Source organism: Hippopotamus amphibius, chromosome 7 (genome assembly GCF_030028045.1).
Source record: "Hippopotamus amphibius kiboko isolate mHipAmp2 chromosome 7, mHipAmp2.hap2, whole genome shotgun sequence".
NCBI classification, from domain to species: Eukaryota; Metazoa; Chordata; class Mammalia; order Artiodactyla; family Hippopotamidae; genus Hippopotamus; species Hippopotamus amphibius.
The window spans coordinates 68989814-69006764 of record NC_080192.1 but is presented as its reverse complement, the minus strand read 5'-3'; the positions used below and the strand labels follow the sequence as shown (position 1 = coordinate 69006764).

The 16951-nt window shown below is 40.9% G+C and overlaps 1 protein-coding gene across 2 annotated transcripts in view; it reads right to left on the bottom strand.

Moving 5' to 3' along the window:
* Nucleotides 1-644: 644 nt before the first annotated feature.
* The window catches only part of KCMF1 (potassium channel modulatory factor 1), a 72451-nt gene continuing 56144 nt past the window's right edge, over nt 645-16951 (bottom strand). For both annotated transcript variants that reach the window (XM_057741899.1, XM_057741898.1), the window contains 4 exons: nt 11291-11392; nt 8207-8378; nt 6593-6875; nt 645-2757 (listed from right to left, as the gene is read on the bottom strand). In XM_057741899.1, the coding sequence (XP_057597882.1) occupies nt 2496-2757; nt 6593-6875; nt 8207-8378; nt 11291-11392 (819 nt within the window). In that variant the 3' untranslated portion in view covers nt 645-2495. The remainder of the gene's footprint in view (nt 2758-6592; nt 6876-8206; nt 8379-11290; nt 11393-16951) is intronic.

Below are 16951 nucleotides of genomic sequence, written 5' to 3'. Positions count from 1 at the left end.
AAAACCTCTCAAAACTCAGGAACTGGTCCTTAGAAATTTAAAGCTTTAGCCAAAATAAACAATGGTATATTGATTTTCTCTCCTCTACATCACAGTCTTCGCAATTATTTTTATTCAATAATTCCAATAAATATGATGTTAATTCAGAAACTAAAGAAAAAGGACACAAGAATTTGAAGGGCTTAAATATATTTTTTATATTGATAATCTGTGTCTTTCTAACCTAATACATTATTATTGATTACATACAGGATGAGGTGAGGTATTTGTAAAATATCTGGTAAAAAATAATTAATATACAGTATTCTATATGAGATGGAATCTTATGAACCTTTAGGTCTTCTGAAGTGTCAAATTGATCATCTAAATTAAACTGCCCTGACTGGACTTACAGTTGTTCCCTCAAACCATGTTAAAAAAGGAAGGATCTTACATTTTCCCAGAATTTGTGGAGAAAAGGAAAGCACATAATTGGCAATTTCTGTTTCTCACATTCAAGGTGATGCATTCACACAAAATCAGGACCTCTAGCATGAAAAGAAAAAACAAAAACAAATCAAAACAACAAAAACTGGATAAGAGATGTATCATCTCTGAAATAATGGTCAGGCTAATTCACCAACACCAAAGAAATCCAAGTGGTCAACAGTCTTGAAAATGCTTTATTGAAATGTGTGACGTATGTGCAGAAGATGTGTGTGAAAAGACCACAGCTTGAAAACTGGTTTTTGAAACGTCTCAACAACCAATTGAGAAAAAAAATCCTACTGGACTGGACTTCCAGCGTAACCAGAAGCCTGGTGTAAAATTTTTCTTTAAAACATTTTCCATCACAGAAACTAAAGAAAACAAAGCTAGGATATTTGGAAATTGTTGGAGTCTGAAGTTTCAGAGGAGGAGAAGCAACAGTTTTTTAGAAATATGGGGTGACGTCTTTTTTGGTTACATCTGGATGAGCATGGACTTCACAGTTCTCGGGAGAACACCGGAGGGTGCTCGAGTCTGTATGCTTTGTCGTGTTGAAGAAACAAGAGAAACACAGACGGGGAAGGAAAGGACTGCGCGGGAAGAGGGGAGACGGAGGAAAGGGCTCAGAGGAGAGAGAGCACTGGAACAAGACATGATTAGGTTAAGTCTAGTTATAAATTTATCAGAAGCTGTGCGCACCTTTTTTAAAAGTCCTAAATTTACATTCCAGAAACTGCCCCCCAACCCCCAAACCCACTGTCCCTGCCTTGGAGCTATTGTGAAAGTCTATGCACAAAAACTGAAACAGAAAATAAAAAATATCCCGGCCCCTCCAAACCCCAAAACAAACCCAAAAAAGCTGTACATTTTTTTGTTTTTTACACATAGGATTAATAATATAGGCATATAGGTGGCATGATTCAATTAAAAGGCTTTACTTTTTATGCTGGAAAAAAACCCAATAAATAAAAGGTACTAAAGTTAGCATTAAGAATTTGGTTGTAATATATTGACAAAGTCTGGGAAGGCAAATCCTCAAAGCTCCCCTGATACTGATCTATCTCAGCAAACTATGAAGCAAATACATAAATAACGCAAAGTATGATTGAGAATGTGAGATTTCCAAAAACAAAGACAACATAATTCAGGTTAACTCTGTTGAACAGTGAATAAATGAAATTCATCTACACCTGAATAAAACATATTTAACAATTGAAAAAAATTTTAAACAACCACAAAAAGTAAAAACTTTAAACAAACAGAACAGGATTTGTTTTCAGGGCACACAGACGCCTGCAGCAGATTCCCGCAGTAGCTGGACGGGTGTATCTTCTATGGATGAGTTAGACAGGCTGAGCTCCACACGGTAAGATGACTAACAGGGCGACAGGACAGTCACACAGGGCGGAGCGCGACACCGGCTGAGACCCCAGGTTCCACTGCAGAGCTGGCTTGTGCATAGGAGGCACACAAAGAAAGGTGATTCAGGCAGACATTATTCAAAAGCTACTTCGTCAAGTAACTCTTTTGCCGTGTAACCATTGAATAATGTTTGGGAAAGCTTTGGGCTTTTATTTTTGTTTAAGTTTTACTCCTTGTATTTAAATTTTTTAAATAACAAGGTCACTAAAACTCATGCACGCTGCAAAAAACCTCATGCAGTAGTTAAGGTAAACCATCCAAGCAGTTTTTATTCATTAATATTCATAAATACACACAGCAGCTTCATTAGAGATCTCAATTTTCCTCTTCAGTTTGAACGTGGAGTATTAGGAGAGCCTTTGCATGTCAAGGTACAGGAAGCAGAGATCACCCCTGCACTGCTACCTACATTTACCTGCTAGAAGTAAAAATTAGTTAAGTGGAAATGATTATCATATATATTTTCTCTCTTCCTTTTGAATGTACACAATGTAACAAGAGTGACAGACCTGAAATTACAATCACCAAACAAACCCAAGATAGTTGTTGTCCACTTTCATTGGCAAATACAGCACAGAGGACATTGTCTGCGAATTGGGATGTCATCAAAGAGGAGGTGGTGGAGGCTCATTTCCTTTATTACTCTCTTTTAAATTTAGGTTTTCTAAAGCAACATCTAAAGGCATAATATCTACACAGCCCATAGCACCAAAATCTGCCATTTCCCCCCGTTCATCCTCGTCTGAGGACGAGCTCTCTTCGCGCACTAAAGTGGACAGAAGGAGCTCTTGGACAAACAGGCTGCGGTCTGCGCGCTCACTCTCCATGGACTGGCGCTCTGTCTCAGACATTTTAGGATCGTTCAACCTGTGTAAATTAAAAAGAAAAACCTCATTGGTAAAGAGTCAATGAACAATGGCTTGGTCAATTTCTACAATGTCTTAGGCTGTGCAAGCTTCACAGAATCTGAGACATTACTGAAACACCTTGCTCTAATTTACCTCCTTAATTATGTTGAGATGAATTTCCCACACTTGTAGCAATACTGTTACCCTGAGGTGCAAATCTATGCTTTAATTAGATTCAATGAGAAAAAATACATTTTGACTTCTCATACTCCCTTTAGAGAAAACTGGTGAAAATTTTCCTAAGGAAAACAAAACTTCTAACAGATTAGATGCTTGGGGAAGTAGTGATTTTCCTAACCAGAATTTCACTAGTGGGTAGTAAAAAGAGGAAAAGTAGCAACCCTGGTCACAGAAACAAAATCTCTAGTGACTAGAATAGTCAACAGAGAAAAATCCTAAAAGTCCCCTTGATTTTTCTCTATTATTTCCATCTAATTCTTCCTGAAATGAAGATACGTCCAGAAGCCTGAGAGGGCAAACACACACATACAAACACACGCATGTACAAGCATGTGTGCACCTACACTTCTCCTACCAAGGACCATGACACGGGGCTAACCCATGGTTTATCACGGCCCGGTATGCTCATCTGATACAGGCACTTAGGAGCTCCGTGTCATGCTGGGAAACCTGGTCATCCACAGGGAGACTGGGCAGATGGTAACAGTTAAATTTTTATTACTAACCCGTTAAGTGACATGCAAAATTCTACTTAGTTTCAGTGCTAACTTTCTTTCTTGACAGTTTTAGCGGCAAAGAAAGAAAGGGAAACTGGTTGGAGCACGGGGGTCAGGAAGAGTAACAAACAAGGAGAAGATGGTGACAGTGAAAGGAGGTCCAGCAGGCAGGCGTGACAGGTGCTTCTCCCGCAGAAGCCAGGTGCGCCTGGGAGCCCATGCTCGCCTACAGCCGGCACCTGCTCTCTGCGGTCCCGCCTCTGCGGGAAGGCACGGGGGCGGCCCAGGGTAGCCGCGGAGGGGGCGTGCGGCACTCCCTCTGGGCTCTGTTTTCAGTGCTTTTTAACTCCTACGACTTCGGTCGTTATTACCAATTTATAGGAAGAAGAAACTGAAGAGGTTAAGTGACTTACTCAAAAATCTCACTGCTATCAAGTTCAAAACCACTCAACGATCAGCTCTATGGCTTAGAAAACAAAAGATCTAGATTTCAGAACTAAACACAAAAGGAGCTGGAAGGTAACTACATAAAAGCCATTAAATCCACATCGAAAGGAAATGACTGATGACATTTATAATTAAAACCAAATTAAGGATGTAGGAGAGTATCTAATGAAAGACTGAGCAACAGGCTACATGTTCTCTATCAAAAACTTTGAAAGTGCTAAGAAATGAAATCCATTCCTCATCTTTAATTTTGGAAAAGGCCTTAAAAAGAAAAACAAACTGAAGTCAAACCTATTATAAAGAGAAAGGACTACTGTATTTATATAGCAAGCAGGCAAACTAGAAACATGCAGGCTGAGGCACCCACACCTTTGGAAATCATGTAATTTTACTATTACTGTTTTGATTTTTAGGAAATAACTGAGAAAATGTTTCATTCCTAAGGCGGTAGATAAAATTGGTACTAGGGCTAGATTTCCTGATGGGCCAAACTTCATTTGGGATCTAGAAGTAACTGCAAAGCTTGTAAAGAACTTCAACCTGGAGTTAGCCAAATGTGCTGGTTCCATTACCAAGAGACTGGAATCTGACACAGACACTTACACAACTGCTGTCTAAAAAGGTCAACCGTTTTTGGATCCCAAAGAAACCATGTCCCACCATCAGTTCCAAGGCAACAGGAACTGCCCCTGGTCAAAGAGACTAAAGATAAGGCTTGAGCCCTACACATATCACATGACAGCTGTGTGGCCAGGGACAAGGATTTCCCCTTGGAAACATCACAGCCGCTCTCTGGCCTTGAAGATTCTCAGTATGCACATTGATGTATTTGAAGTTCTGAGATGCCCAACAGTAAATAAACTATTTTTGTTATGTAGCTTTGCCCAAACTTATTCATCAGGAAAAAAACTTGAACATAAATATTTATACTTCTTAGAATATATAAAGTTCCAGGGAATATTTTGGGGGAAATATTGCCTTAGATGAATCATATGAGTCAGGATCTAATGATACAATAAACATGTGGAAAGTAGCCTACAAACTGCAAGGTACTATGCAACGTATGGTATTAGATGACAGAAGGGGGCCTTGCAGAAGCTACAACCAGAATCTAAGGAAAGCACTCAGAGGCCACCTGTACTGTGCCTGTGGTTGCTGGGTGTCTCATGTGGAACAACTACACAGAGAAAAGTCCCAGATGAAGCTCACTGAGTCTGGAGCTCAAAAAACAAAACCAGAGTGGAGCAAAGGTGGGAGGATGTCTTTTCCAAAGGGCAGTGGGGCAAGACATTCATTCCACCCCCCCGTAAACCCTCAGCAGACACACATACTGGTAGGGCTCCTTTCTGAGGTGTACCTAGATCGGTGGCTCTGTGATTTCTTTATGTTGAAGCAACACCTTCTGGTAATAATCAGGCACAGTTACTTTGCAGAAATAATCCAAAGGTAAAGTTCCCACTTGACACTTCTTCCTTAGACCCGTAACAAATGACAGTAAGTCCCACTAACTGGGCCTTACCATATGCCAGATACTGTGCCAGCCCATACACATACCTGTACCCCATTTCATCTGCAAAACAACTCTCACTCTCACGAGGCAAAACTCACATGGGATATTATGATAAAATTGAGGTTTGGAGAAGCGAAGTGATCTGACTAAGGTCCAAACTAGTAAAAGCTGGCACTCTTGACAGGGGTCCTATTTGCAGGAATCTGCAAACATTTTTTATTCTGCACCCAGAATATGTTATTTACAACTATATACATATGCCACTGTACTCACAGAGATGTTTAAAAGCATGAGATAAAAGAAATATACATAGAAATGTTTTCTTCTAACATCTAATTGTCACACACATTACTTTGTGGAGATAAGTGATTATATTACACTAATTTTCTTCTTCATTTTATAGTTTTTACTTTATATTCCTCTCTATTCCATTAAAAGTTCAAATTAGTCCAGGTTCATTATCTTTTGAGCCTACACCTACTCATTGCTGCTCTTTCTAAAATTCTTTTACTTATTTTTAAAAGCCACCTCAAATGCCTATGAGGTCTCAGCAGAGGAACATATTCAGTTGCTGATGAGAGTTTTCAGAAGCAAACAAGAACTCTACCCCGTGCAGCACAGCCATTCACTGTGTGCACTAGTATATTTCACACTGTGGTAAACCACTTTTTTAAACAGTTACTTCTGTGTATGCTAACCACAAAAATTTAAATTCCACTTCTTTAGAAATTCTCAGGAGAAAACCACATTATAAAATCTTCTCTCGCACTTTTGGATATTTCACAGCAGACTGAAATTGGCAATAAAAAGACAGCAATGTTAATTATGACAATAAATGCATCTAATATGTCCCATACATGTAGTGATGTGGGGTTTCTGTTTTATGGGCAATATGGGAAAAGAAATTCATATCAGATAATGAGACAATGTTAGAACAAGACCATCAGCATTCCTAGTTGATCTAAAACAAACTATTCTTTTTCATATTTTTAAGGAAATACTGAATATACAGTTTTGATCAGAGATCTGTGAGTTTTAATGATCTGATCAAAGGCGGAGTCTTTAGGAACACATATAAGCACAAAAGAGAAGAGAGCATCTCAGACTGTGCAGTGCTGATAAAATATCACTTCTCAAAGTTACATTAACAAATGAACTACCTTGTTAAAAGAAACTGGGAATTCTGGATAGTCTGCGGACTGCTTTCTGTGTTAGCTGTGTTGGCTGCTGCTGTGGACTGTGTGATTGTAGTGGTGACACTGCTTGTGTTGGTACGCCGGCTTGCGTTGCGTGCAGTCTCCAGTTGCTGCCGTGCCGCCTGCGCGTGCTGCCGTTCCAGCTGCAGCTGCATCTGCAGTTGTTGTAACTGAGAAGCGGAAGGGCCCGAGGAATTCAGCTGTCCTCCTGCAGAACGTCTCACTCCTGATAACTGAGATAAGAGCTCTGCCAATGGAAATGAAGATATTAATGTCGACTTCAGTATGAGGAAAACAAAACGCTACAGATCATTCTTTTACCAGACCTGTGGCAACATACAGTTTCAGCTTGGAGCTTAATACCTTTTAGCAAGGATGCCTCCTGGAGTCAAGAACTGTTGTGTATGGGGAATGCAAATACCTATGAATATTAGCTCACCCATAATTATTTTTAAGCAAAACAGAGCAAATTAAGTTGTTTGCATGATGGGCTGATGTAGTTATACTTTCCCTTAGTATTTCTGTACACAAAGGTGGTGCGTCTACTGCTGCAATCATAACATAAACCCTCGCAACACGAGCTCCATGAAAGCTGGCATCAAGTGTACTCTTTACGGTGTTTCTGGTTCTTAGAACAGGACCTGACACGTAGTAGGCACTCGAACATTTATTTAACAATTGAATGACTCTGAGAGACCTGCATCATTTCTAACTGTGACTGTTGTACACTTGCCTCTGCTTTCTTTCTCTGGAACCTTCTGGTATTGCTGTGTGAGAGCCCCAGAGCACCACTGCAGTGAGGACCACCAGTGATGCCCAGTGAGGCTGACCGGCTCCCGACTGTACAGCCTATTTAGACTCCCTTGTTTGAACGAGGCTGTGCTCACCAAGAGCCATGCGGCTCTCTGTCCCTGCCTCCTCAGCTAAGTCAGGTGCAGGGATGGCCTTCTCCCACGTGGATGGTCCACCGGGCTTACATGGAGTTGATGACTGCCTTTTCCACAGTCCCAGGCTGGCAAAGCTCCCCACCATTAAAATTTATTTCCAGGGCACATTAGACTTGGCTATGAACTACATGTTCAAATGTTGTTTTTTTAAGTAAGAGTTTCCCAAGCTGTTAAAACATGAATGTTCCACAACAATATAATTGTCAAATCAAGGCAAGGACAAGACATTCCTACTTGACTTTCTTCCACAAGAAGAGCTTAATTCTTTAGTCTTGTCAATTAGTTTTCTTATCTGTGTGCTTGTGGAGGGGGAACAATGGCATTTTGGAGGTCTTTCTTTCAACTCTGAAATCGTCTATGATTTTCTTGGGTTTCAATGGAGGCCACAAATAGAACATAGACCATTCCTTACTATCTTTATACTTCTAAGTACTTAAAGAAATGCCCAAATATTATGAACTACTTTACATGGTCTACTTTAAACATATTTTATACTTACAAATTTTAGGGGAATGTTGTCAAGGAGCACAGGAGTGTGATGAGAGACTAAGAACACAAATCCTATCAAAAATTCTTAAAGGGAGCCCCCCCATCCCCAGCCATTTCCTTTACTAACGTGAAACTAACTTACCAGCTATAGGATCCATGGCTTCCCTATTGCTTGGAGAATATGAACTCTGAGAAGAAAGTCCACCAGTAGAACTGCTAGTAAAGTGCATGTTTGATCTACGCGCACGAGGACCTCCTAATCCCCGGCCAGGGTGAAACATTCTACGTACATGTCGAACGCCACTCGATTCATCATAACTCCAAAGTTAAGAAAAGGACTCAAATATTTCACAGAAAGAAAAAAAAAATCACTCGAACCCTTGCAAGATAGGCATGCAGATTTCCCAAATTATAAGCATTTTAAAATAGCATATTTCATTTAGAATACAAATGGTACAACTCTACCTATGAGGACTATTAACTCTAAAAAAAGACACTCAAATATAAAGCAACATGTGAATATGGGTATACTGTGTGTGTATACTGTGGTGTGTGTGTGTGTGTGTTTTCAAAGAGAAAAAAAAGTTTCTCCAGGTGGGAAGAAGTTTCTTCCTACCATTGCCAGATGAGGTGAAAGGCGTTGTCCCACCAGACATCCAAGGTGAGACATTCCCTTATCCTGATCTCAGTATTAAATTCCATATACATTCATATCAAAGTAATCACAAATAAAAACCATCAATTTTTATATCTGGTGAGAGCTGTGCGAATATATAGGCTAATTAAATCTCAATGACCATCTGTAATGAGAAAGGAACAGTATAAATAATTTAAATTCAGGAGCAAAAGACTCCTTTTGGCTATTAGTGTTAATCTATCCTCAACTTTTTTTTTTCCCATGCTGCTGCTAAGCAGAAAACCAAATTTGAATTTCCTGTGTAAGTGGACACAAAGAGTGGCAGCACATTTATTAAGAAGTCAAATTTCTAGCAGCCTTGACTGTCTTATACACCTGCGTGTAAGTTAAACTGAAGAAGGTCCTGAGGAGCAAACAGCTGCCAAAACTCACGAAGACAACACTGTGTTTCCACACAGGCGAGTGTGAGTGTGCAAGGAGGAGCGAGCGGGGAGGGGGACTGAGGGAACCAGATACTGTAGCAGAAGAGATTTTCTTTCAAATCATCCAATACATGGGAAAAGAATCTAAAAAAAAAAAAAAGAGTGGATATATGTATATGTGCAACTGATTCACTTTGCTGTACAGCAGAAACTAACACAACACTGTAAATCAACTATACACCAACAAAAATTAAAGGAAAAAAAAGCAGCCAACAGAACAGCTATAAAATGCAGATTAATTTTTGTGCTGGCTTCCCAGTTCTTCAGCTGACGGCTCAGGAGTCATGTGGGGACAGGGTGGGCAGCTCCAGGAAGCCCTCAGGTGCCACCGTAATGTACACTGTTTCATGGTGGCATTTATGACTGTGGCTTGGATTCTACAGAAAGTTCTGTTATGATCATCACACTGCTTTCAAAAAGTGTAAAAAGTGCACTTTAGGAAGAGTTCCGCCAAAGTAGTTAAAAAAAAATTTTGGGTGCTTAAGAGGCTTCGAAACAAGCCACTCCCTCATGTGAAACAAAATTACCACATACTAGTACTTGAGGTACCTGAAAAATTACTTGTATTTCCAGGAAAACTGCTATGCCAACATTTTGCTTTCTAGAACTTAATGATAATACTTGTTAGTAATCTAAAATGCAACATATGACTTCTCTTATTCTTGTATTTTGCATAATTTCATGTTTTCTTGGTAATGAAAGACTCATAAAAATCTTATAAAAATGGAGGCAGAGGATATGCGACATTCTACTGAATGGATACTAATTTCACTAGAGGCCCTCGAACTTGCTGAAAAAGTGCAGGATAGTGGCATGGTTTTACGTTATCTGCCTAGCCTCTCCATGAAGATGGAGTGAAGCATGAATCAAGCCTAACTCTGGGTATTGTTACAGGATTCTTTTATACAAAATGAGAAGCGATTCAAAGGCGAATGTATTCTTGGCCCATGTGGATTTTCATATTCTCTTGGTGGGCGGGGTGGGGGGGGATGGATGGATGGATGGGACGACAAGCAAGCACCACTTTCTTCATTTTTAGCGTCCCCTGCATTTAGGAGAGAGGAAGAGTGGGTTCCTCCATTCATTCAGTACTCGCCCTAGACTGGCTCAGTCCAGGCTGATCTTCTGATTTCTCTGGATGGTTTCCTATCTTTATCTTTCCCTAAACTCTAAATGGCCCAATTTCTAATTAGAAAATCAGAAACTGTGAGCAAGGGATGGGAGCTGTAGGACAAGAAAACCACCAGAGCAGCTTCCTCCTAAAGTAAGCCTAAGGCTGGGTTATGACTGCCAGGAGGTGAGCAAAGGAATCAGAATGAAGTCTGGCAGGGAGGAAGGCTGTGATTAGCTCTTGAATTGCTTCTAACTGCAATGAACGCTAAAACCTTCACGTGAGAACAGAACCCTACACTAATAGGTGATAGTTTTAGAAAAACAACTCATAGCTTGAAACCAGAAGCACTGAGTTTACAAAATTAATTTACCTTGGTGGGCCAGTAATCTCTTGGAGACTCTAGGGAATACTGCCAGGAACTGTCATGAGATTGGCTTGGGAGGGGAAGCAGAAATGAAAGCAGGAAAGGAACCTAGAGCTGGACCTGACCTTACGCTCTCCTACTCAGAGGCTGGGAAGGAAAGGGCTCTCTCTGGAGGAGGAGACTCCAAAAGGGAAGGGAGCCCCACGATGCACAGGTGCCCACCATCCAGCCTCTGACAGGGTCATAAGGCAACGGAGAACAGGGCGGCAGGCAAATACCACCTCCACACAGTTAATGAACCAGAGTTTAATCTGGATTAGCATTTTACTCCTTTGTATGAAAATACCCTCCTGAAGACTTATAACTCGGTCAAATTGTCTTAAAAAAAATCTGATGCTAATGAATTAAAGATGATGAGCAAGTGAACTTTCACGTACTGAGCACGGTTCATGGGACAGAAAAAGAAATAAGAAATTGCACCTCAACACTTAGTCACTTTTAGGAAAAGGTCAAATCAACTAAGATAAACTGGAGGTTAGTTTGTCTCTTTGGGGATACTGTCCTCAAAAATCATTAAAATGACCAACGTTACAAATAACTTTTTCCCTTGTTGCCTCTCGAAAGGATATTAAATCTCTAGGGGCTCTGTGTTCAAGTGTAAGATGAGCTGCAAAGTCATCCGTGACATGATTAGGGTCGCCTCCAGGTAACGCTGCACATATTGGACAAATCTGAAATGAGAGGAAAGAAAGCAGATTTACTTACAGATGAACACTGATTAGACAACTTTTACTGTAAACTTTACCTTGACCAAGTTTTAACCAGGCAAAAACACAGCAAACCTTGAACTGCTGAACAGCCGTGGAGGCTGAACAAGAACCGCAGGCATCAACGCTATGACTCTTCACTGAAGCAGACTGTCTGCCAGGGTCAGGCAGACAATTCTAAACACACACGTCAAACCTGAGCGCTGGCAAAGACTTTTCTGACAGTCTGGCTGATTCATCTGCACAGTCTAGCAAAACAGTTTCCATAAAAAAAGCTTTTTAGTGTGCTATTTAGTGCACATTCATGTCTAAGTCCAGTCTTGACTGGTAAAGGCTGAGACATTAAGCTTCCCCGAAGTAAGCTAGACTTGAGAGCCAATAGCCAAACAAGACAGCAAAGCTCTCATTAAAAACACAACTGCACAAACTTAAATACTCTGAATGTGGTATGCTAAGACAGACAATGACTATTGATAATATGCAAATAAGCTCTATCAACTCATGAGTGGGACTTCCAGGGGGGAGAAGGGGGATGAGAGACCACCTTAGAACTTTATTTCCCAGAAGGACGGGAGGCAGGACAAAAGTCTGTGATCAGAGCAAGGCCAAGGAATAGAAGACAACTTCCCTGTGGGCCTGGGGGCGAGGGATAGAAGGAGAAAGTAGAAATTAAATGATGTGTCCACAGGCAGAGGAAGCTTGACAGGTTGGGAATGTGGTTTTTGAAACAGGAGTTTCAACAGAAGTGGTGAAATAGGAGGCAGGAGAGGAGAAGGATAGAAAGAATGCGGAATTTTCAGGGGGAAAGGCCCTTAGTCTTCCAGAAATCCAACTGGGCAGATGATGGCCTAAGAGTTGTAGCGAGGCCTTGAAGTATGAAGAACTTCAACCTTAAAGAACAGACCAGAGAAGGAAGGTCTGATGCAAGGAGCACAACCGAAGGGAGTCCCAGGACCTGGACAGCAAAAGGTTTCGGCTTGTGCCCCTCCAGGGGACAGGAGAGCTGAGGGCAGGATTCATCTTGCCAATACATGTGTCATGGGCCTAAATTCTTTCACCTGGAGTAAAACTGGGCATCTGGTTGACCTTACTGCCAGCTCACAGCAGAGTGGGAAAGGAGAGCGGCACTGGAGATGAGGGGGCAGGGGAAAGGTGAGACTTGGAAGGACAATACTGGATACGGAGGGGAAAACAAACTACTCTGATTCCTAGAGCCTAAGCGAACACAAACCCCCATCTCGAATGACTAGAAAGCAGAAGTCCCTGGAAACTCCGATGTGATCCCAGTTCCTCTTAATACACAGTCAGCTGTCCTGATTATCTGCCTCAGGACTCTGAGGAGTATCCTCAAGAAAACCTAAAGATGCTCATAAAAAATAGCATTGAAGCATGACAGTGTGCAAAAGAAGTAGGGAGGTCACGATGGGACGTACCTGTGAGGCAAATGAGAGAAAGAAATAGACAGATATGCCTGTGCTTTTTTCAGAAGATGCCAGAAAGGTGGTCATTTTTTCTGTGTCAGAGAGAAAAGCAATTGGATCTGTTTATAAGTTTACAGATTATCAACTCTCTCCTTAGCAGGAATTTGGGTTTTACTGTCTGTAGCACTCCTGTGCTGTGAGAGTCAGATACACTTATTTTACTTTTCACATGTTTCTGTCTTGTCTAGCTAGACTAAACTCTTTGAGAAATGCAGGACAGTGTGATTTCTTTCTTGTTTGGGAACTGTGACCAGATTTGCTAAAAGCAAAAAGACTGACAAGGTTTGGAGAAGCAGAAACAACCTCCAGTTGCACATATAAGATTTTTATCCAAAGAGAAAATAACCACCAAAAGGAAAAGGCATCTTCCTCCTAAGATACTTCCTTTTAGATTTAGCCTTTGGATAAAATCTAAGCATAACCTGAACTGCACAAAGACAGCTACAGAAGTTGCAGGACTTTAAGGATGTATGTAAATAGACTTAGATGAGAAAAGTCTCCTTGCGAACATGTATTCTTGGAAGGAAGACAGAACAGGAAATTCACACATACTAAGAATGACCTAGTAAGACTGATAATCTCCTACAAACTAGAAAGCACCTTTGAGCTAGGGATGTAAAATAGAAAGAAAATCAAGTTCCTTCAATACTGTACATTAATTTCAGTTCTGTAATTTAAAATCTTTTAGATTTCACTACAGGGATAAAGCAGGATGAAAGTATTCAGACCACTTCATTCAGAGAGAAATAACACAAAAACAAACACGTCCCTAGTAACCAGGGATAAAGAATTACCAAGGATAAGGAATTACTGGGGTGGGATCATCTAATCTGGCAGTTGGCACAGAAAAATCAAGAGACCAGGTTAGAATCAAGTGGAAGATGCTGTCCCACTTGCGCCACCTGAAGCTAATTCAGATGAGGACCTGGCAGGGAAAACTAAGTGCTGATGTGACCAGAGGCCCGGTCACTTGCAAGTTTTTACATTTTATATTTAGCAAGCTAACTCGTGTTTTAGGATAAAAACTCTGGTAACTCAAGATTGTGCTTTCTGAGAAGTAATGGAGGGAACAAAAGGAAGGGAGAAAAATAAGAGCAAAGTGGGGCAGGAGAAACACAGAAGAGGTGAGAATGGAGAGAGAGATGCCACCCCGCAACCAAGGGCACACATGCAGCTTAGCTCCGAGTGTATCTTTACTTCCACGAGATGACAGCAACACCTTTTATAGGACAGGAAAATTTCACACAAAGGATAAGCTATTAACCCTAAAATTACGAGTACTGTCAACATTAATATTTATCATACTTCTGCCACATGCTCCAGAAATACCTATCACGCAAATAAGAAAATTGCAATTAACACAACTATTAACAATTAACAATCAACTATACTTCAATAAAATAAAAATTTTTAAAAATTACAACAGTTTGTCAACATTAAGGCTCACTGAATCGGCTTACGTCAGTGTCTCCTAAACTTGGCTAGGGATATAATTCAACTGGAGCATTTGTTTAAAATATAGTTTCCTAGATCCCTGCCTAGGAAGTGATTCTAGGAGGTTTGAGAATCTGTATTTTAACAAGGGTCCCAGTTACTTTATTTTTTTCCCAGTTACTTTATAATTAGAAAGTTTGGTAAATATAGTTTAAATATACAATGATAGTGAAAAATAATACCCTGTTGTATGAAACACCAAGTGTTGTTACTTGCTACCTCTCCCCCACATCTTTATTTACAAATGTCCTTGCTATTCTCAGTCTTAGCAATCTTTGCTATTGCTTGAGTCTTTGCCTTCTGCTTCATCTTGCCACTGAGGGTCACCATCAATCCTGCTTTCTGTCTGCAGCACCTCTGGAAGCTTTTAGCAACGTACTGAGGTGCGATCCCAAGCCAAAGACATAACGAAGTTTCCATTTTCCCTCATGGTCCCAGCGCACGATGGCCAGCGAGCAACCAGTCAGTGTAGGTTCTTAACGCAGGTGGTCACCTGTGTGACCGATGTCTAGAACATTCCTTCTGAAGTCATTATTCCACATATAAATGCTAAGTCACTTCTGAATTTACAAAACTTTTTTCCCTGTGACAGGCTATGTGCATTAAAAAAAATCCAAACTCAGCATGCCAGGTTGTTTTTAAGCAAGCGCCCCATACAATTATCAACTAGTCTAAAACCAGTTCGGATTCCCCCCAGCCTCTTTCTTGAACTGAAACAAACCCTCCAGATGGCATTCTCAGTCTGGCTACTGTATAGTGCTTTAAAAACAAGAGAGGAGGAGTTAAGCTCCCATGATGTGGTGAGTTCTTTTCCTCTCTCTCTCCCTCCTTTTAAAAAGTTTATTTATTTACTTATTTATTTTTGGCTGCATTGGATCTTAGTTGCAGCATGCAGGCTTCTCTGGTTGTGCCTCATGGCTTTTCTCTCTAGTTGTGGCCCACGGGCTCTCCAGTTGAGGCATGTGGGCTTAGTTGCCCTGTGGCCTGTGGGATCTTAACTCCCCGACCACGGATCGAACCCACGTCTCCTGCAGTCGAAGGTGGATTCTTTACCACTGGACAACCAGGGAAGCCCCCACTCCTTTTTGGATAGGCTTTATAACACACTTCTTGCCCGTTTTGCTCACTGCTACCGAAAAATACATTTAAAAAAACTGCCTATCTGATCCAGCATATAACCTGGCTTTCACTAAAGCTAGACTGCAGCATTATAGAGAGACTGGTCTTTTACCAAAATCATTCAGCAGCTGCTGAGGAGCTAGGCTGATTCTTCACCATGAGGATGACCCACTCTGATGCATCATCTTCTCGGACCACGTGAAACTGCCCTTGACCTCAGATTCTGCGACACCGTGCTTCTTCAACACCTTCAATGAAATAACTGCCTTGGCAACTGGCATTTCTTGACTAGGTTTCTGGATCACAAACTTGACAAACTCGTTTATTTCTCTGATCTAATTTTAGACTCATGAGAAACATGTTCCTTTTGAGAATACACGTTCAAAAGCTGTGATTTCCCTATATCACCTTCGGTTACCTTCTGGTGACACCAAATGTCTGAGGCATCATTTCTCTGATGATCATGGTCTTACAACAGGCAGCAAAAGCTTCTTTGTAATTTCTAGCCTTCTTTGATCCACGTTCATCCACATAATCATTATGATTAAGTTCATCCTGTTGCAAAAGAACTACAGAATCACTCAGACCCTACCGTCCTTCCCTTCCCAAATGAGAGCCTAGGAGGCATGATGGTGGAGAAAATGTCATTCCTCTGAACAGGGGGAAACACTTCTCTTTATTGTCCACCAAACCAAGTGCACAAATATTCTGGTTTTAAAGATTCTCTATTATCTGGCCTCCTTTGGCTGATTCAATTTTATTTCCCACTACTTTCCACAACAATCAATGCCTTACCATCCTCTCCACCTACCATGTTCTTTTTAACACTGCATCTTGGTTCATGTCTCTTCCTCCAAGTAATGCCATTCCTTCCCATCCCATCCACTGTTTGAAATAACACCCATTTTTCAAGGCCTACCTCAAGTCACAAAGCCCTGACTCCTTCTTGCATTTTTCTCCAATCGTGTCAAAAGAGCTAGTTTGGTTTTAGACATGCCACAGGTCTGTGTGGGCAGAGGCCGTATTTTAAATTATTATGCTGACAGCCATCATGCTTTATTCCAAGAATCAGATGACTTCAGAAAGCACTACTTCATAGCTGACGTATTAGATGTAATGCTTTTGGTTAATACTTGGAGAGACACATTGAGAAGTTAGGAATGTACGACGTCTTGAGAAAGACCAGCAGACGTTTCCTTGTCCAAGCTGTCCTTTATAACCGCCCCAGGAATGACCTAGACTCTCACAACTCAGTTAATTTCTGCTCAGGCACCCACACTTTTTCTGACACACAAGCCCTGCTGTAGCGCCCATGCTTCTGCAATTCCCTGCTTTTTGTCCAGTCATTACTTGAAAACTCCTTCTCCCTTTTCCATTCCTCATTCCTTTATTATAGCTGTGAGTCAAGTTATGAAGTTAATCATGGTTG